A 22,607-nucleotide genomic window follows, 5' to 3' on the forward strand; every position below is an offset into this window, starting at 1 on the left:
ACATAAACATGACTAAATACGTTATTGTCAGTAAACATATAAATGTCTATGTCTCAGAGTTCCTACGTGATACAGCAAAACCACAACTATATTTGTGGATACCCAGTAGGTACCTGTCACAATTAGCAAAAACTTTCCAGGAAACAAGATTTAAAAAAAAAAACATTATTGTGCAGTGTCATTTTTCTTCTGATGATGACACCTGGTAGGCTGTCAAAAGCTTGGGTAGATATATTTTAGATATGTGACTAATTTTTTCCCTTTGTGGATCTCTAGCTACATACACATACACTCACACAAACATATATATATATATATATATATATATATATATATATATATATATATATATATATATATCTCCATCCATCCATCCATTTTCTAACCCGCTGAATCCGAATAGGGTCACGGGGTCTGATGGAGCCAATCCCAGCCAACACAGGGCACAAGGCAGGAACCAATCCTGGGCAGGGTGCCATATATATATATATATATATATATATATATATATATATATATATATATACACACAGAGAAAGAGAGTTCTTCATTTAAGACTTAATTATTGTCATTGTAACTGAAGAGAGCATATATCATTAAACGACGAGACATTCCTACCTTTCAAATGTCTTTGTTTTGAAAGCCCCTGAGATATTTAAAGCCAGTTTTATATACAAACTCACATTTGTTTGGATGAGATTATCAATACTTCTTATTAGACAATAAACGCTACTTTTTACATTTACATTCCTTTTAATTTATAGCATCGATGACATGTTGCTGGTCAAAGATCTCGTGGATGTATGCTAATTTCCTCAGCACGCATTCTTGAGTGTAAAAGACACCATTTCCCGGCGTGCATTGTGCTACGAGGGGCCGGCAGCACATGCGCTTTGTGTGGTGGCGGGGTCGACTAGGCGCTTCTTGCCTTTTGTTTCTCAGTAAAAGCGAGGGAGCGCGCGCTGGAGTGTAATTGTGTTGCGTGGTTTGGTTGATCGAAGTAAAGAAAAAAAAAAAGAAGAGGACACACAAATCTAAAAAAAAAAAAACCCACCCTCGTCTCCCAATCAACAGATAACTCATTATTTTTCTTCATATTGAGCGACGCTTTTAAAGGTACGTATAGTGATCACAAACGTATTTGCCGTCTTCGTAGTTGGCGTTGTTCGTGCGTGCCAGGAAATCCAGAGGAGAATGGAAGGGGAAAAGTCGACATAAATCGACGGTTTAGGGCAATTTTGTTCTCTAACACTTACAGCGGGGCAGCGCTGTTAGTCTTGTGCGTGTTGTGGCGCCTTTTTTATTGCTGTGCAGTTTCTTCCCCGGCTTAGATTTGCAATTTACAGGGCTCGTGGCAGCACCACTGTTTGCGATGTGAAACAACATGGAGGTGGAAGGCGGGGAGTCTTCTACAGGCAGCTGTACGACAAATGTGAAAAATTGAAAATAATTCTAATTATACGACGAGTGCAGCAAAATCGGAATAGGTGGATGGTGCAGTGCGGGCCGAGTTTATCAGTTCTTGAATCTATACCTTGCCAAGCAGTGTTTGTTTTCTGCCCGATGTTTCTCTTGGGTTTATACTTAATTTTGCAAATTAGTTGCGTTTGAATGCGTCCGTGAAAAGCGTATGGAGTTTTTCGGATTGTCTTTAAGACCTTAACTTTTTTTGGGTGCCCTGCACGATGCGAGCGAGCTTATCGCAGCCTCACAGTGCAAGCGTGATAGCGCGTGGTGGGTACCTGGAGTTTGGCATGGGGACCACTGGCCTCTTGTTAGAGTAAAATGTGCAAGATTTAAACTCTTAAAAATACAGTTTACAATTTTTTTTAATTTCGTATTTGGCAACGTTTTGAGAACAACGGTATATGCCGGTCCATTTAATGAATGGCAGGGTATTGTTAACGTACGTGATTTGGCCATAGTAATTACAAATGTAGTTTTTCGCGGGGTCTATTAGCTGGATTTTCATTTGCCTTTCGGTGGTTCATGTCTGTTTGCTGAATTCCTGATGGTTTGGGGGGTGGCGAGGACGGGGCTCTGCTTGGGGGCGATTTTTGCAAAGGAGGGTCTGCAGGAAAGCGCACGGTTGCAGGTTCATCAATACGAATTACTTGTCCCGCCTAAAAGTTAATATTGTATCGTGGTCCTAAAATGTTCCACAGCTGCTCCTTTTTATGAAACCTGCTGCTCAAAAGCTTAATCGACTGTGCCTTTAGTTTGCTGGCCTCTCTCGCCTATGGGACCCCTCTAAGATTTTACCGATTTATGGTTTAATGGTTGTATTATGCCATGGCCCGACCTGAGACAAACATTTCAAACAGTACGTGCTTATCAGTTGTTTTGATTGCTATAGGTTAAGTAATATGCCATACATTAGATTCGTACATTGTTGGTAGTATAATGTACAAATCTTTTAAGACCAGTGTGGTGTCCACATAGTCTTTAGATTACTTAGCCAGGTGCTTGGTATCAAAAAGTAAGAAAATGCTATCTGGTGTATGCCCTAATACTCTGTACGTGGTGTAGAATGGATAACATAAGTGCAAGCACTTGGGCATATTGTAAGTCACTTAGCAAATATTTTTTTCCTTATTTTTCCTTCAGCGCCACACAACGATTCTAAACTGGCTGGAACAATGGGAAAGAAGCAAAACAAGAAGAAGGTGGAAGAGGTCCTAGAAGAAGAGGAGGAAGAGTATGTCGTGGAGAAAGTCTTGGACCGACGGGTAGTTAAAGGGAAAGTTGAATATCTCCTAAAGTGGAAGGGCTTTTCAGAGTAAGTTGATCCAACATATTGAAGCCGGACTCTGTGTACTGTTTTTTTTTTTTTTGAAAAGAACATTCACTTTCTGTAAGCTTACTTGCTCATGCCCATTTTGTGGTTTTTCTAATATGCCTACTCTCGGCTCTTGTAAGATGTTTGGCAGGTCAGTGCTTGCAGTGATAATGAATCTTTTTTTTAAATAGTGAAGATAATACATGGGAACCAGAAGAAAACCTTGATTGCCCGGACCTAATTGCAGAGTTCCTTCAATCACAGAAGACTGCCCATGAAGTTGATAAGACAGAGGCCACCAAGCGAAAAGCTAGTGTTGAAGAGGCGGAGCCTGCAGGGGAGGAGAGTAAGCCCAAAAAAAAGAAAGAAGAGGTGAATCGAATAATTACAGATTAGTCATCAAATATAAATTGATGTTAAAAAATTAAGTACAAGTAGCGACATAGACAGGTGTTTTACAGTTCACTTATATTTTAGCATATTAACCCTTGTGTGAATATCGGGCATGTGGGACCCATTTTCTGGAAAAAAAAAAAACTTTTCCCCCGCAACCCAAGATTTGATGTTATTGGCCTATTTTCTTTAAAAAGCATATTAAGGGACAATTGTTGCACATATTGCTTACCCCACCCCAAACACATTTACATTTCACTGGTGGTATTGGGTCTGTTAGATCTGGGAGCAGTGCAGTTGTGGAGACTGTAAGACAACAATAACACCAGTTTAGAAGCATTGCTTTCAAATGGCCCAAACATAATCCCATCATCCATCCAACCAGTAACTTTCTCATTCACGTACAATCCCTGATCTCATCAGACCAATCGTTCCCATTTCTTTTCAAAATGTAATTGAGGAGGGACACAACAAATGAATAGATCTGTGTACGTGGTGGCTTCTTTCCAAAAACAGTCCAGTGTGGCAAAGAAAATCTCTGCTCAGATGGCTTTAGACAGCATAACCGAAGAGATAGAAGACAACGTGGATGGGGTGCTCACTTTGAAAGATGAAGAATGTTCAGAAAACGAAGGATCGTGTTTCTGTCAATTCAGAGTCTGACAGCGAGTTTGAAGAAGGGTATTGAAATGATGTCAGACAAGCAGAGAGATATGGATGTCAAAAATATGATGAAATTGAACGGTGCTCTTGTCAATGGAAGTGGCCACCATTCTTTGCTGCCAATGTGGTAAAGACAACCAGGGCCAACACAGATGGCAGTTACGAGTGTACATAACATGTCGTCTTTTGAGCTTTTTATTCCAGACACCATCCAGAGAAATAATTATGGAATGCATTAGTTTGGAGGAGAGGCATGTTTCTGGAGACATGTGGAAGGGAATGGACCACGCAGATTTACAGGCATACTTTGGGCTTATGCATGCCGGTTTTTTCAGATTCAGTGAGGAGTCCACTGAATTCCTGCGGAATGCGGAAACTGGCCGAGAACTTTTCTGTGCAACAGTGTCTCTGAAAGGCTTTCGCAATATTTCCAGGATTATCTGCTTTGACAACTGAGACACCCAACCAGCTCAGAGAGAGACAGACAAGCTGGCTGCAGTCAGGGCAGAGTGGGTGGAACACCTTTGGCTGTGCTACACCCCTGGGCCCAGCGTATCAGCTGATGAACAGCTTGTACCATTTTTGGGGTTGCTGCCCATTCAAGACAGTACATGACGTCTAAACCTGCCAAATATGGAATCAAAATTTGGACTGCGTGTGACGCTGCTTCGCCTTATGCACAGAACATGCAGGTGTACACTGGAATAACTTTTGGAGGAGCCCCTGAGCAAAAACAAGGGATGTGGGTTGCCGGACATGACACAGGGACTCTGTAATCACAACATAATGTGACCTTTTTTCCCCAAAACCCCACACCTTGAGACAAGAACTCTTGAAAGGAAAGTTGACAATGGTAGAAACAATAAGAAAAAACAAACTAGAGCTCCCACCTCGGCTAATGAATACAAAGAACAGACCTGTTGATTCAAAAAAGTTTTACAGCCAACACATCCATAGTGTCTTGCATTCCAAAAAAAGGAAAAAATGTTGTACTTATGAGCATGCTGCATAGGGACCAGAAAATCTATGGCAGGGAGCACCATAAACAACAAATTATGGATTACAGTGCTACTAAAGGAGGAGTAGATACCTTGAATAAGATTGTAAGTGATTACAGCTGCAAAAGAAGAACTCTATGCTGGGCGCTTATTTTTAATATCTTGGATATCTCTGCTTATAATGCATTTGTCATTTGGATGGTACTAAATCCAAATTGGAGTAAAGGAAAGCTCCAGAGAAGAATTATTTATTCAAGATCAAGGAATTGGTAAGACTGCAAATCCAGAGGAGACAACACATACCAAGGACACAGACCTCTGTAGCCATTGTTTTGAGAGGAGGATTCAGGAGGAGGAAGATGCTGGAGTAACATGATCACCAGAAGTAAATGTGAGTGAGCCTGAAAAAAAAAAATATATTTAATTTGTGAGGAATAGAGACACTTAAAGATATTGGCAGACATTTACAACTAACTAGCGTTTTCATCATTCTAGGTTGCTACCAGTCGCTGCAAGTGGAAATGCTGTGATGTTTGTGGACCCAAGGAGGACAGAAAGACCCAGTTTATATGCTTCATCTGTTCGATTCAAAACAATAAACAGCAATAGCTCTGGAAACCTGGTCTTGTTTATGTGTTCAATATTGATGATGTATTCCACTCACATCTTGATTATTGATTTCTACACAAGTGAAATTTTATAGCAAGAATTGAACAGCACTTTCCTTCAGAAATGTGATCTAGCAGATTAGTAGTAAATATGAACATATTTACTGATTATTATTCATAAGTGAGAAAAACTAATCTGTCAAGTAGTTTGACATAAAACATTGTTTTACTATTTTAAAAGCCCAAAAACATTGTGTGTATAAGACCCATGAATACCAGTTGAGTAACAAAAATGCAAATATCACACAAGGGTTAATATGTTTGTGTATGATGTAAATTATAATAAGAGATTTACGTTGAATTTTTTTTTTTTATTATTTTTATTTTAGCCTGAGAAACCTCGTGGTTTTGCTAGAGGCCTAGAACCAGAAAGAATAATTGGAGCTACAGATTCCAGTGGAGAACTTATGTTTTTGATGAAATGGTGAGTTTTGGTATCTTGGTAGTCATGTACAGTACTATCTCCTTTTTAACATTTGTTAAAAATTTAATATTCTTTGCCACACAGGAAGTAGGCACTGAAGTTTAGGGTTAATTACCTGGAAGCACTGACTAGGTTCAGTTCTCCCTCTTTTTAATTGTGTACAATGAAGAGTGATATTGTACTAAATGTTCACATACAATAAAAAGGCAGCGTTTAAATGTTGTGTATCCTTCTTAAGGCTCTAGTTGCTTCACAAGATCTGAGAGAAGAAAAATATAAACTGACAGCTGATTAAATCTCATTTGACCTGACAGTTCATGCTTAAAACTGCAGTATGTCAAGTGCTGTTGTGTGGAATTGAAGGGCAAAGAGCAACAATTTACAACGATGCTAGCCTGAATTTTCCTGTTCTCTTTTGCCAAATAAAGCTAACTATAGATGTGTTTATTTTGTTGCTTTACTATCCTCTGGAACATTGGGTAAGGGAGAGTTGTTAATGTCTGCATTGATGTATGTCCACATATATCTGTAGCAAGTTATGTGTGTGCTGGTATATTTTCTACTTGAAGTCCTCTTAAGAGGGTGACCATTTAGATAAACTGAATATCTGGTTTTTGCTGTCTAGACTTGGTTTCATATTTATGCTATTAGAATGAGGCTGAATCCTATGTTAAGAGGCACTGACCTGGGTGCAAGAATTATTTATTTATTTATTTATTTTAAGTTATGTGTTTCCTGCAGTTGAGGTAATTTTTTTTTTTTTTTTGTTTGGTAATACTGCATCGTTTCAGAGCACATCTGAAGTGTTGAGGTAATGCTGAATATGCTTTTGTAGACTTAAGGCAAATTCTGTGAGTTAATTAATATATTAGTATGAAATGGGAATTATTTGGATGTGGTTTGTGTGTGACTGCATATCCTACTTGCTGTCACATCAGCATTAAGCACTTCAGGGAACCAGAATTAAGGATGAGCTGGGATTGCTTGGCAGTTGTTCATTTGAGGCAGATACCCTTGCAGGTCATAGAGTACATTCTTTGCAAAATAGAAAGCATGTTTGTGCTTGGATATAGGTTTTGTGCAAGTCTTATTTGTCATATGCACAGGTGTTATGTTAAAATGCCAACTTTTTTTTTTTTTAGTGGATTTATTTTGGGCAATTGGCACAGTGGCATTTCTTTAATGCCAAATTAAACATGCTATCTTCCTGATTGTCTACATTTTTTTTCGAATTACACCAGTACCTCAAATACATACTTTTTATACTGTAGTTAGGATTTCTGTATCAACACCATGGCTCAATAAATCTATTCCAGATTCCCACAGTTTTCTGTGTGAAGCAATACCGAATTCTTTGTTAAATGTTTAAATGCACTGTCCTTTAATTTCCACTGGTGCCCAAGAGTATGAGATTCACATTTTAAATGAGTACATTACATTGTATTAGCAGCATCAATGCCTTTGAGAATATTTGGCAACCAGAATCGGCTACTTGCATTGTCTACTGTTAAAGACTAATGATGTCTAATTCCTTTAACCTGTCAATATAGAAAAGTTATAAGGGATGTACCTAGCCTGTTTTATTTTCTAACCAGCTTCAAGAGCTGCTGTGTGTTTTGTGTGGTGTGTGTACCAAAATGTGGTTATCAAAAACTGTGTGCAAAAAAATCAAGTCTACTAGTTCAGACGTTGATTCAATACAACAGTTAATTTATATTCAACACTTAAACTGTGCTGAATTTAACTAATAGTTATTGAACATTCTGCTCATCGTTTTCCCAGGACACTAGATGGTGGTGGTTATGTAGTGTGTAAAGTTTGCCTTATTCCCAGTTCAGTTAGTGGCATGATATTTACAGTATTTAGATCCCAATACAAACATGCCACACATAAAAAGGTTTGCCTACAGTTTTCATTGTCTAAGTATAGGGTGGTCCAGATCTAATTATACAGATCAGATCGTCTGGATGACTTTGATTTATGCTGGGACGATTCCAGTTCATGTTGTCAGTTCGCACACTTCTCGATGGTCTGGGATTTTTCGAGTGATTTTCTATGTAATACACTTAAGTTATAGCGTAATGAAAATTGCATAATTAGATCTGGACCACCCTATACAGTGACCTATAGAAATTGGATTTTGCTTCAGCACAGGCCCTTAACCTGCAATTGTCCTGGGTATGACAATCTGCATCCAGCCCTGCAAGCAGGTCCTCCAACTGACAGGGAAATCTTGGTGGTTGGTGGCAGGATTGGGAGTCTAGCCACCGTTTTTAAAATAAATAAAAAAAAAAAATTAAAACTCGCACTGTTTCAATGTGGTGCTCAGCCCTCACCTGCTACACTATGGTCCCAATCCATATGGTTTGGTGTGTGGTGGGTGCAGCACCGCTCTTATCAGCGCATGCTCCCAAACCTGCTTTAACACATTAAATGGTTGTACATCATTACTGTATATACTGTTAATTATGCAAAAATGCATTCAGATATTTTGTCATATCATTTACAAACTACACACCAGTTATAGCTCTTGTTGTAATTTTCAACTTGTCTTTCGAGTTTGCAGTCTGGGATTTCTTGCATTTAAAAATTGTAATGGTACAAAAGATATTTGTTCTTTGTAACAAACTATACAGACGTCAAATGCAGTTGTTGTTTCCCCTATATTATCATCAGATCATTTAAACTATGTAGTGACAAGGTGTATGCAACTTACCAAAGTTCAAAAAGAATACACGTAACACTGAGTTGTTTGTATCCCAAAGCGTTGAAAAGATCAAGTATGGAGTTGGTGTTTTTTTTTTTTTTAAACTAAGTACTAACTGACTCAGTCTGTACAAGTTCTGTTCACAACCACTTTTTGTTGTACCTTGGATATCATAAATGTATGCCAGTTCTTTCATGTGCAGTTTTTGGGCTTATTTATTTTTGTTTTTCTTTGTCTAGGAAAAATTCAGATGAAGCAGATCTTGTTCCTGCAAAAGAAGCTAATGTCAAGTGCCCACAGGTGGTCATTTCATTTTATGAGGAAAGGCTAACATGGCACTCCTATCCCTCAGAAGAGGAGGAAAAGAAAGATGATAAAAATTAATGTACTGGAATATATATGGTGTTACTCCTTGCTGCGAAACCGGACAGTGGCTGGCCTTTATTTTGTTTCTTTTAAACAAGAGTTGGAGGAAAACGGTTCAGTTGTACAAAATGTATAGGCATTAGCTTGACAAAAAATAGCAGTATCCCTTTTCTGTTGAACTGTTTAATGAACGTGGTTAGTTACACCATCAAGCTGGCTTTTTCTTATCCCCACTTGCACACTTGGAGTGTGTTATGGGGATGGAAGGGGAGGCTCCTTCATTATGTTCATCATATCAGTAGGACTGTTGGCCATGTTGTACAGTTCAGTAGTAAGGAAAGAATGTACTTGGTTTGTTACTTGGGAGAGACTTGTTCTGTGTTCATTAACCAAAGCATCAGTAAACCCTCTATGCAGGTCAAGCAATGGGCGGTAGACATGATTTACACCAGATTTTCTTTTTTAATACTGTGATATATTGTGCGCGTGTGTATATATTTTTTTAAAGCAGAATTTTGCTTCTAAGGGCCATTAAAGCTGTGAATCATGTGAACACTGAGAATCTAGAAGTGATGTAATGAAATGGAAAAGGCAAAACTTGATAAGGGAAGTATCAAAAAACTACTGCTCATGAAAGTCTACAGCATGTTTAGAGGCCTTGTAACCCTGGCCTTGTAAATGGTGTAAAAGTTCTCTGGCTTTGCCGTTGTCATTTCATCATGAATGTGCCATGTTGGCTGATTTGTTGCATTTTAAATAGCTTGTGGATACTATGGAGATGGCTGGGTATTCCAGGAGAGTGCAACTTGGTGGAGGGCATTTAAAGTTCTTTTAATGTGCATGTTAACCTCGAGCTTGCCTCCCCTCCCAGATTCTCAGTATATTCTAGAGGCTAGTTATTGATGTAACAAGCTTTGACTAACCCAGAATTACATTGTTTAGATGAGGTTTAGCATCTTATTTTTATTTTATTTTATTTTTTTTTTGGCTGCCGGTTTCTGTGCAGCTGTCACACAAGTAATTTCTTTGGGACTGGTATGCACAGAAAAGTAAGATGGCATGTCAGAAGTGATAAAGGACATGTAGTGTGTCCGAATCGGCACACACCCAAACCCACCCACCATGTAGTACAGAGCCTGTCGAGCTTGTTAAATGTGACTTAAGACATGTTCTTGGTAGGACAGTATTAGCAGAAACTGGATACGTTCTTTTTTGTCTTGCATCATATTTTACATAATAGTGTTGTTACCCATGGATGAGTTCCCCTCTACACTTGGATTATTTCACTTTCTTGAAGACTGAAATGACAAATGGAAGCTTTTGTATAGTTTTTATTAAATAAAAATGTTGATTTGCTGAAAGGTGCAAATTTTCCTTTTCTTTCCCCTAAGACGTTTTGAAATGGTGCAGGAATATCTCACTTGTGTAGAGTCGGATTCCAGTTGAAAGTAATTGTTTTGTTTTGTTTTTTTTTTTTGATTTCTGGAATGTGGGAAAAATCATTAGGTTTGTCAAAGAGATTAGATTTGTTTTTTTACTTGTTCAAAGTTGCCTTCTTAATGTGGCATACTTACTCCACCTTTTTGGCATGGAAGCAATCAGTTTAAAAGCTCCAAAAGCTTTTGAAACCTGTGTGTCCTGCCTGACCTATAAATGTATTATGTAGAGATGCTTTTTATTTTTACCATTAGAAGAGAAGTGTACGTGGGGGACAAACATGCTACACAAGTTTGATATTTAATTGTATTCACTGAAGGAATAATCATGTACTTGATACTTTTAATAAGAGTACCTAAACCTCTGCTCATACTGTGGCAACCAGTACTCACTGTGTAGGGTAAGGGGGAGAGTGGGGATGGTTATAGAGTTGGCACAGCCATTGGTCAAAACCGATGATCCAGAACCTGAATTTTATGTTTTGTGCATGTTTTCTTCAGTTTGTGTGATTTCATTTAAATGTTTAGTAAATGGTGCATAACTGCTGCTTTGTGGCATTTTCTATTAAAACAAAACAAAAAAAAATGATTGCCAGTTTGTTTTTAAATTTCCAAGTCAAGCTGTTTACTTCATTTTTGAACAGGCATACAGTTGCTTTTTTCCCCTCCTTACAGTCTCATACTGTACATTGCTGCGTCCCTTTTCTGTCATTGCACATAATCGGACTGATTTATGGTATTTGCTTCACAATCTATGCACAGGTCATACACTGCTCAGTGATTTATATAGTACTGCAGCTTGCCATTAGGGGGAGCTGGTGAATCAAAGTATGCACTGCTATTTTGAAGAAGCTTCTGGAAAGGGAAGCCTTGGGCCAGCAGATGGGCATTGTTAATTCTGTCAGCTGTTTCACACAAGTTACTTGTGCCTATTTATAGGACGCTTTTTGGGGTCTTACATTCATTGTGCTGCCTCAAAATCCTGACTTAGTTGGTTGCTGGTGCTTTAAGGATTCTCGGCATATCAGTTTTTGCTACCACAGATGACTTGGGGCAAGTTTTGTTTTTTCTTCTAATCACAAGTATGTGCAAATCGGCAGTAACCACTCAAGCCCTAGCATGAAATTCTAAGTTTTGGCAAAGTATCTAGTACCGCTTTCACAAAGATCTAGAATTGTGGGTAGCACATTCCTTCAGTGTCTGTGCAGTTTTAATCCTTAATCATAAAGATGCATTCGTTAAGGAGATTAGGTCTCTTTTTTTTGACTTTGATTCTGCAGGATAAGCTCCAAAACATCGCTCCACAACCATGAATTCAGTTTTCAGAATATGTTGCAAGTTCAAATAATGTGCGCACCAATAAACATGTTTTCTTGTTTCTATCTAGAATTCTTATATGCGACATTGCCTGTGTGTAAGGATTGCATTGTAGCAGTATCTGTACTGGCAAATTATGGTGAAGACTTGAGACGAGGCAGAGGACCTGCTACCAAATAGGAGCACACCTAGCCAAGAACGTGTATTACCATTCATGCTGCCACCATTTATTTAAAGATACCGGAGTTTGGCTTTCTTACCAGTGAACAAACACTGTAGATGGAACTGCATAACTTAAAATACAAATGAGTCGTGTACATGTTCAATTGGTCTGGTGGATCTGAATTTGTAGGCGATCGGTGCTTCAAAATAGCTAAGGAGTGCACAACGTAGAGGACGGAAATCCAGGCAGCAATAGCTTTTCTAGTAGTTGATATGGGCTGGGACTAAATTTCAGTGTAGTCCAGGGGCACAGCTAAATGATAAGGAAACTGTCCTGAAAATATAACTAGTTATTAATCAGAAGCAGACATGTCTTAACGCTGTCCACTTTACCTGTATAGGCAGATTAGAAGTCTTGTGTTAAAGGCAGGAACCATCATTCCATGGCCATTTTTGGGTCTAATTTCAAACTTCCAGTTCTCCTGCTGTGCTTATTTCTTTGCTGTATGTGTTTGGTATTTTATTTTTTTTTTGTAACTATCCATCCAGCCATTATCCAACCCACTATATCCTAATTACAGGGTCACTGGGGTCTGCTGGAGGCAATCCCAGCCAATACAGGGCGCAAGGCAGGACACAAACCCCGGGCAGGGCGCCAGCCCACCACTTTTTTGTAACTAGTAGCAGTGTATTAGTAGATTGAGAAGCAAGATGAAGTAAGGGTATTGCTGCTGCCTCATGGATCCACCATCATGGGCTACAATCTTGTACTTGAATGATGTTTCATGTGGATTTTGTTAATTCTCCATGTCTGCACTGAGTTTCCTCCATAATATGTGTGTTTTCACTGATTACATCAGAACATTTGACAAATGACAGAGGAGACCATGGACTGTCATCGGCCTTGTTACTAAAGGCTGTCAAGGTTGCCACTTCAGCTAAATGGCTTGGTAGTTTTCTTCTTGATTCCCACAACTCTGTATGAAGAAGTGCATTTTAGCTTTAGTCCTAAACAGCCTTCCCAATAACTTGCCCAGGTAAGGGGGTATGCTTGAGTGAGCCCCTCAGTGGACAGATTCCTTCTGCATGAGGGGATCCTGCCTTGGACACAGTGGTGGTAGGATTGGCTCTGCCTGAACCCCCCAACCCATAACCTGGACAGACAGACTTTTTCAAGTGTGAAGATAAATGTAATAAAGGGAAACTGAATGACCGACTTGTGTGTCTAGAGGAGCCGGAGTATGAAATATATATATGCTGGTGACAAAAGGAACTCTGGGTTTGGACAAGTACAGTCCACATTCAGTCACTCTTGGTTCAAAAGAAAAAAAAACAAACCTGGACAACAAAAGTTTTGCCTTCTGAAAAATTGTGACAGACCGTTTCAAGTCGAACACAAATACAATTTCACATTGACAGCATCACACAGACATTTGGAGAAAATAGAGAGATTATTTTTTACTGGATTTAATTGCTTCATGATGCCAATTCATTGCCTTTCATTTGTCCTCATCTGATGCTTGTTTTAGTTTTCAACAATATTTGGCCAGCATGGATGGGATTCCACTTGCCTTGAAGCCATGTTTTCATCACTCATGTTCTGGTGAAACCTTTCACAATTTTAATCGCCGACTGGTCCAAGTCAACATGTGAATGCAGAAAATGAATCTTTATGGTTTTGTATACTTGAAATAGGTCGTCAACCAAATGGAAATAGCTTGGTGCTTTGAAGTTCTCAAGAATATTCTTGATAACATCCTTGAATACCTTCCAACCGATTCCCCTAATGTTCGAGCTGCTCGCAAGTCACAGAGGACAGGTCTTATTTGTGTTTCCCTATACTTGGCATCAGTTATTCATGGATAGATCTGTCTCATATTTTGAAGTTTTTCATATTTCTTGTTCATTCCTTTCAAAAAACTTTTCAGCGGTCCAAGTTTTATATGAAAAGGGGGGAAAAAAATATCATGGCGAGATAGACAAGTGGTTTATGTGGCACACTCTTCTGCCCTTACGGAGCAGGCAGCTCTCTGTAATTTAATGACATTGTTATTTTAACACAGTTGTCCCATTCACAAAAGAAACAACAGGACTTGTGATACCAGAGCTGCATCCCTAGTAGCAAGTGCTAGCCCCCACTCTAAGACCACCATAGATGGTCCAGTAGTTGTAGCGCATTATGTATTCTTGTGAGAGGAAATCACAAAAATAGTCGACTGCAAAAAAAAACAGCACATGGTAAGAAAATTTAAAGGTGAGTTTTATAATCTGCATCCATAAGATACACCCAAACGGGCTCAAGAAGTAGACAGAAAAAATAGGGTGACCCTGTTCAGAACTAAGCCCTTTTTTTTTTTTTAAACCAGTTTCAGACTACACTTTAATCATCTTATCAGCACAGCACTAGATTTTCATTCCATTACAAAGGCTTAAAACCCTTCCAGTTTCTTACTTTGAACTGGGGGGTTATTGTAGAGCAGTGTTTCCCAACCTCGGTCCTGGGGACCCCCTGACTGCAGGTTTTTGTTCCAACCAGATTCCTAGTCAACACTTGATAGCACTCATCTCATTTAATTAGCTGATATTTCCTTAATTCTCCATTCAGAAAAGAAGAGCAGGATGATTTTACATTTAGAGACATTTCTGCTTTTTCTATAGATTTAAATTTGATTTCATTATATTTTGCCCTTTCACTGTATCTTATTAATGACAATTAATAACGAGGAGAGCAGATACACTGAAAAACAACACGGAATAATCAAAGGCTGCAACTACTTTAGCATCAGACCCACTAATTAGTAAATAATGAATTAATTAAACAATTAGAACACCTAGAAAAGTAGAATGAAAATATTCTTAAAAAGAAAGAAATACATTATTCCCATATAACTGCTTGGTACACACATACATGTACAGTTGTGCTTGAAAGTTTGTGAACCCTTTAGAATCTATATATATAATTCACTAAGGCAAGACACCCATGGAAAGCGGCGTGGATTCACTAAGCCGCCAACAAGCAAGAACATATGGCGCATGCAGGGAGGAGCCACGCCCACCAACTCCAAGACCATTGGATACGACGACAACTCGCAGAGCCACACCCACCAACTCGGACACGACGACACAGAAAAAACTGCGTCATTTATATTCATCTGTCGTAGAGGCCACATGCACCTCCGAGCCACCTTGACTGTTGATAGAGGCAAGTTTCTCACGGAGGTGAGTCGCCATATGCAGCGTGTTAAACGGTTTGCGAGGGGTATCCCATGGGATCCTTAAAACAATCCTTAACAACTGAGGTTAAAACACAATGAAAGGAGCAGTCTTTAAAAAACGAGTTTTCGGTTACGACGCACGACCGCATGCACCATAGCAAACTGTTTTACACGCTACATACAGCAATTCGCATCCACGACAAACATGCGTCTTCTTCACTCATGGAAAATTATATGTTGCTCTCTCCAGAGTTCCATCTTTTCATTCACTTTCTGTTGTATCCTCAAACCTTCCCTTTTTAGACAACTGTGTCTTTCCAGAAGTGTTCAACCATCAATAAATAATTATGCAACATTTGTTATGCCGCGGCTTCACTATTGTGTTGTATTTTGCTCTCTCCAGAGTTCCATCTTTTCATTCACTTACTGTTGTATTCTCACACCAACCCGTTTTAGACAACCGTGTCTTTTCAGAAGAGTTAAGCATTCAATTAATAATTATGCATGACATTGAGCGTGTGTCTACTCGGCGCAGAGAGGCGTGGGTAAGCCGTTGAACCCCATTCGGGCTGCAAACCGTGGAATTGCCACTAAGTGTGACTCATACGCTCCCACTGTTTTCATCCCTACCCTTTGTACACACCCCCCTCCAACTTCGCTACTACAGTGGTCGGGTGTCTTGATGGATTATATATAGAAAAGCAGCCAAAACCGCACAGAGCATTGAAAAGTCTACGTGAGTCACAGGTGCATCTGGACTGTGTAAAGACGACAACGACTCCAGTGATGAGTTGGAGGTGGGCACATGAGCGGGCAGTGCATACTGAACGAGAAATCAGCAGACTAGCATGACCAAGGGAGCGGAGTGGACGTCCTTCTCCTCTCCTCCCGTTCCACACTCCGCGACTGAGCGCCGTCCACCCCCATCCCTCCGTCTAGCAGGAGAAGGCGCGATGGCGATCTGCCAGTTTTCAGTCACGGACGATTGTGTGTTGGTTCATTCCGTGCATTGTTACAATGTTGCTTTTCTTGATGATTTATTACATTACCAATTTTTCAAATGTTAATTTTCTTCCTGTGCTTAAAAATCATTAAAAAAACGGCCTGATTATGCGCCGTATGGTACGCCGCGGGTTGGCTATTTTCTATACTTCTGCATAAATATGACCTGAAATATCATCAGATTTTCACTCAAGTCCTAAAAGTAGATAAAGAGAAAACCAGTTAAACAAATGAGACAAAACTATTATACTTGGTCATTTATTTAAGGAAAATTATTGAATATTACGAACCCTTGCTTTCAGTATCTGGTGTGACCCCCTTTCTGGTAACTTTTGCTCATTCCTACACACCGCTTGGAGGAATTTAAGCCCATTCCTCCGTACAGAACAGCTTCAACTCTGGGATGTTTGTGGGCTTCCTCACATTAACTGCTCGCTTCAGGTCCTTCCACAACATTTCGATTGGACTAAGGTCAGGACTTTGACTTGGCCATTCCAAAACATTAACTTTATTCTTTTTTAACCATTCTTTGGTAGACCAACTTGTGTGCTTAGGGTCATTGTCTTGCTGCATGACCCACCTTCTCTTGAGATTCAGTTCATGGACAGATGTCCAGACATTTTCCTTTATAAGTCTCTGATAGAATTCAGAATTCATTGTTCCATCAATGAAGGCAAGCCGTCCTGGCCCAGATGCAGCAAAACAGGCCCAAACCATGATACTACCACCACCATGTTTCACAGATGGGATAAAGTTCTTATGCTGGAATGCAGCGTTTTCCTTTCTCCAAACATAACGCTTTTAATTTAAACCAAAAAGTTCTATTTTGGTCTCATCCGTCCACAAAACATTCTTCTAGTAGCCTTCTGGTTTGTCCACGTGATCTTTAGCAAACTGCAGATGAGCAGCAATGTTTTATTTGGAGAGCAGTGGCTTTCTCCTTGCAACCCTGCCATGCACACCAATGTGAAAGATGCCTTCAGGTGATTAGAAGGTCCTTTGTGACCTCGCCGACTATTACACGCCTTCCTCTTCGAGTGATCTTTGTTGGTCAACCACTCCTGGAGAGGGTAACAATGGTCTTGAATTTCCTCCATTTGTACACAATCTGTCTGACTGTGGATTAGTGGAGTCCAAATTTCTTTAGAGATGGTTTTGTAACCTTTTCCAGCCTGATGAGCATCAACAACTCTTTTTTCTGAGGTCCTCAGATATCTCCTTTGTTGTGTTTATATACACACACACACACACACACACACACACACAACATCCGGAAAGTATTCACAGCACCTCACTTTTTCCACATTTTGTTATGTTACAGCCTTATTCCAAAATGGATTAAATTCATTTTTTTCCTCAGAATTCCACACACAACACCCCATAATGACAACATGAAAAAAAGTTTACTTGAGGTTTTTGCAAATTTATTCAAAATAAAAAAAACTGAGAAATCACGTGTACATAAGTATTCACACCCTTTGCTCAATACTTTGTCGATGCACCTTTGGCAGCAATTACAGCCTCAAGTCTTTTTGAATCTGATGCCACAAGCCTGGCACACCTATCCTTGGCCAGTTTCGCCCATTCCTCTTTGCAGCACCTCTCAAGCTCCATCAGGTTGGATGGGAAGCGTCGGTGCACAGCCATTTCAAGATCTCTCCAGAGACGTTCAATCAGATTCAAGTCTGGGCTCTGGCTGGGCCACTCAAGGACATTCACAGAGTTGTCCTGAAGCCACTCCTTTGATATCTTGGCTGTGTGCTTAGGGTCGTTGTCCTGCTGAAAGATGAACCGTCACCCCAGTCTGAGGTCAAGAGCGCTCTGGAGCAGGTTTTCATCCAGGATGTCTCTGTGCATTGCTGCAGTCATCTTTCCCTTTATCCTGACTAATCTCCCAGTTCCTGCAGCTGAAAAACATCCCCACAGCATGATGCTGCCACCACCATGCTTCACTGTAGGTATGGTATTGGCCTGGTGAAGAGCGGTGCCTGGTTTCCTCCAAACGTGACGCTTGGCATTCACACCAAAGAGTTCAATCTTTATCTCATCAGACCAGAGAATTTTGTTTCTCATGGTCTGAGAGTCCTTCAGGTGCCTTTTGGCAAACTCCAGGCGGGCTGCCATTTGCCTTTTACTAAGGAGTGGCTTCCGTCTGGCCACTCTACCATACAGGCCTGATTGGTGGATTGCTGCAGAGATGGTTGTCCTTCTGGAAGGTTCTCCTCTCTCCACAGAGGACCTCTCGAGCTCTGACAGAGTGACCTTCGGGTTCTTGGTCACCTCCCTGACTAAGGCCCTTCTCCCCTGTTCGCTCAGTTTAGATGGCCTGGGGCCAGCTCCTGGGGCCTCATGTATAACGTCGTGCGTAGAACTCGCACTATAACATGGCGTAAGCACAAAAGCCGGAATGTGCTTACGCACGAAAAATCCAGATGCAGGAATCTGTGCGTATTCCAACTTCCACGTTCTTCCGTTACATAAATCCCGATCAGCGTGAAAAGTAACGCTCGTGCACGCACTTTATGTAATGCCCCAGCTCCTTTCAGAATTACGCCTCTTTGAATATGCAAATCAATATGTTGCTTTTCTTTGTCCAAGTAACCGATCGCCACACAATCAGCTATGTAATAGATGTTAAGCCATCTGTAAGCTTAGAGCACCGATTCTTCAAAGCGTTTAAGGAATATTGACATATCTTTGTAGTACATGTTTAATTACTCTATCCTTCATGGCAGTCCCAGTGAAGAATATAGATTATTTAAATAAAGTTAAAGTTTTATCTGTATAATATAACAAACATATTTTGCTGCATTTAATCTTAAAAATGATATTGTCATCATATGTAAATAAGCGTTTTATAAAGTGGCTCAGGTTGTGCAATATTATAACTGTAGTGCAAGTTTACATTGGGGTGATTGTACTTATAAGTAGGCTACAAACAGTTCTACAAGGAGCAATTGATGAAGTGCGTTTAAAGTTCTTGGGATGAAACTATTTCTGAACCGCGAGGTCCATACAGGAAAGGCTTTGAAACGTTTTGCCGTGGCTGAGACAGCGTGTCCTTAAAGCTGTATACCGATAATTCTCTTTCCGATCAGCTCCTGCTGTGATTCACACTCAGATACAGTGGTATGAATACTCCGAGTGGTGCAGTGAGAGTAATATGGAAAAAGATGATCCGCTGTGGTATCTCCTAAGGGGAGCAGCTGAAGAAGAAGAAAGTACAGTGAGTAACAACGCTAAAGCAGTTATGGTATATGGAATACTATGGATATTCCCTGCACCATTATATTGTTACAAGTTAATTACAATCAGATGCATTACACTAATAGATAGATAGATAGATAGATACTTTATTAATCCCAAGGGGAAATTCAATAAACAATATGCGGTTAGTTTCAGTGTATTTATAAAGCCACGCCAGGAAAATAAGGTGTAATCACACAGGAGCAGTAGCATTGCTTTGCCGCTGGGTACCGCCAGTCTGCAAAACCGAGCGGAGAACTTGCGTACGACAAGGTATGAGGTACCGTGGAAAAGTGAGTGGCTTTACGCCAAGTGTAGGTTTTATATAGCGCGATTTGAACGTGGAAAAGTTCTTACGCAAAACTTGTGTGTACGCACCGTTTATACATGAGGCCCCTGGTGGTTTTGAAGTTCTTCCACTTACGGATGATGGAGGTCACTGTGCTCATTGGGACCTTCAAAGCAGCAGAAATTTTTCTGTAACCTTCCCCAGATTTGTGCCTCGAGACAATCCTGTCTCGGAGGTCTACAGACAATCCCTTTGACTTCATGCTTGGTTTGTGCTCTGACATGAACTGTCAACTGTGGGACCTTATATAGACAGGTGTGTGCCTTTCCAAATCATGTCCAATCAACTGAATTTACCACAGGTGGACTCCAATTAAGCTGCAGAAACATCTCAAGGATGATCAGGGGAAACAGGATGCACCTGAGCTCAATTTGGAGCTTCATGGCAAAGGCTGTGAATACTTATATACATACGATTTCTCAGTTTTTTTATTTTTAATAAATTTGCAAAAACCTCAAGTAAACTTTTTTCACATTGTCATTATGGGGTGTTCTGTGTAGAATTCTGAGGAAAAAAATGAATTTAATCCATTTTGGAATAAGGCTGTAACATAATAAAATGTGGAAAAAGTGATGCACTGTATATGTATGTATATGTATATATATATATATATATATATATATATATATATATATATATATATATATATATATACACACACACACACACACACACACACACACATACATACATATATATACACACACACACACACACACATACATACAGTTCCAGAAACCCCCGCGATAGGTGAAAATCCGCGAAGTAGAAACCATATGTTTGTATGGTTATTTTTATATATATTTTAAGCCCTTAGAAACTCAACCACACTGTTTATAAATATTCTCTGCACAGTTATACAGTAAACCCTCGTTTATCACGGTTAATCCGCTCCAGACAGATAAATGAATTTCCACAAAGTAGGATTCTTTATTTATAAATCTAATATTTTCGCAGTTAGAGCATAGAAAATCTGTTTACAACCTTCTAAATACGTTTAACATTATTAGAGCCCTCTAGACATGAAATAACACCCTTTAGTCAAAAGTTTAAACTGTGCTCCATGACAAGACAGAGATGACAGTTCTTCCTCACAATTAAAAGAATGCAAACATATCTTCCTCTTCAAAGGAGTGCACGCGTCAGGAGCAGAGAATGTCAGAGAGAGAGGGAAATGTAAACAATCAAAAATCAATAGGACTGTCGGGCTTTTAAGTATACGAAGCACCCGTGATAAAGTGGCCGCAATTAAGGGATCAATGTGAAGGTAGTCTTTCAGCATTTTTTACAGGAGTGTCTGTATCTTCTAAGCAAACAGCCGCTCTGCTCACACCCCCTCCGTCAGGAGCAGAGAATGTCAGAGAGAGTGAGAGAGACAGAGAAAAGCCAACAATCAAAAATCAATACGGGCTGTTAGAGCTTTGAAGAGTGCGAAGCACAGTGCGGGAAGCATATCGTATATCATTGAGGAGTTTTATTTAATACGTAATACGTGCTCTGATTGGGTAGCTTCTCAGCCATCTGCCAATAGCGTCCCTTGTATGAAATCAACTGGGCAAACAAACTGAGGAAGCATGTACCATAGATTAAAAGACCCATTGTCCGCAGAAATCCGCAAACCAGCGAAAAATCCATGATATATATTTAGATATGCTTACATTTAAAATCCGCAATGGAGTGAAGCCGCGATATAGCAAGGGATCACTGTATATACATATACATAAATTTACCAAACTTAGTTTTCTAATTTCTTTATTGTTCCCAAAACACAGAACTTGGGAAATAACACATCACTTAATTAGCCCAGGGGTCCAATTAAAACAGAAGCTGGTTGGAACAAAAACCTGCACCCACAGGGGTCCACAGGACCGAGGTTGGAAACACTGTTTTAGAGCTATCCATTTTAAATCTAGATGTCCTCACTGTTCTCCAGTTTGTATCCCCCACTTCTGCCTAGGCTCCCCTCTGTGTGGAATTTGTGTATTTATTATCCGGTCTTACTAAAGGTTTTCTCTCGTGCCCTAAGGATATATATGTTAACTGCCATCTTTAAATTGTCTCATCCCAAGTGACCAATGTCATGGGCTCTTCTGTTGTTTCCTTCCCTGCGGCTGTTAATTGTGGGACCGGTTCTGGCATCCAGTTATCTTCTAATGGTTCATAAGGTCATTACATATACAGAGTCCAGTGAAATTCTTAACCTGCATGTGCTAATGAATATGCAACATGTCACCACTATTTACCACGTGAATAATGAATACCTACCTTTAAACTTCTGTCTTCCTTACCTTAAAAAAAAAACTAGCATTAAAATCAGTTGTTGGGTCTGCTTTGTCAATGCCTTTGACGTTCTGAAAAACTGGATTTGATTGATTGTCTTCTCTATACCACTTCCATTATTCTGGAGGAGAAAGTGGGGTCAGAAGTTTTAATATTTATATTCTTAAATACACCTTTCAATTAATAAAGATCATATTTATGAATACATAAAGACCAAATTCAAACTATATTTAGATAATTAAAAAGTAATCAGACTTGTATCCATTTACATGTCTTACTGGACATTCTAGAAATACTAAAAGGAAAACAACAATATAAAATCTACTAGAATTTACTTTCCTATCTGTAAATAAATTAATCTGGGTATTCTCTCTTAACAGAGTAACAATAAGGGATGCTGCATTATCTAAATTAGACTGCATCTACAACAATTTCATTTAAAAAATAAACTTGATCTCCATCCACACTAGCTTTTTCAAACTGTTTACAATTGGAAACACATATGTTGTAGCCATTTGCCTCCAACGGGCAGGTATGCATCACTGGAATCGAGAAGTGTCCTTCCCTCTAGAAGTTCATGTGCAGTTTTTATTTACATACAC

The 22,607-nt window shown here is 39.6% G+C and overlaps 1 protein-coding gene across 1 annotated transcript; it reads left to right on the forward strand.

Annotated features, from left to right (window-relative positions):
* The first annotated feature begins 872 nt into the window (after window positions 1–872).
* Window positions 873–11,020, forward strand: cbx1b (chromobox homolog 1b (HP1 beta homolog Drosophila)). Its single transcript, XM_039739444.1, has 5 exons — window positions 873–1,116; window positions 2,608–2,779; window positions 2,971–3,151; window positions 5,831–5,925; window positions 8,872–11,020. Exons 2-5 carry the CDS (start codon window positions 2,640–2,642, stop codon window positions 9,014–9,016), a joined length of 561 nt encoding a protein of 186 aa, XP_039595378.1. The 5' UTR covers window positions 873–1,116; window positions 2,608–2,639; the 3' UTR covers window positions 9,017–11,020.
* Window positions 11,021–22,607: the final 11,587 nt, after the last annotated feature.

Source organism: Polypterus senegalus, chromosome 17 (genome assembly GCF_016835505.1).
Source record: "Polypterus senegalus isolate Bchr_013 chromosome 17, ASM1683550v1, whole genome shotgun sequence".
NCBI classification, from domain to species: domain Eukaryota; kingdom Metazoa; phylum Chordata; class Cladistia; order Polypteriformes; family Polypteridae; genus Polypterus; species Polypterus senegalus.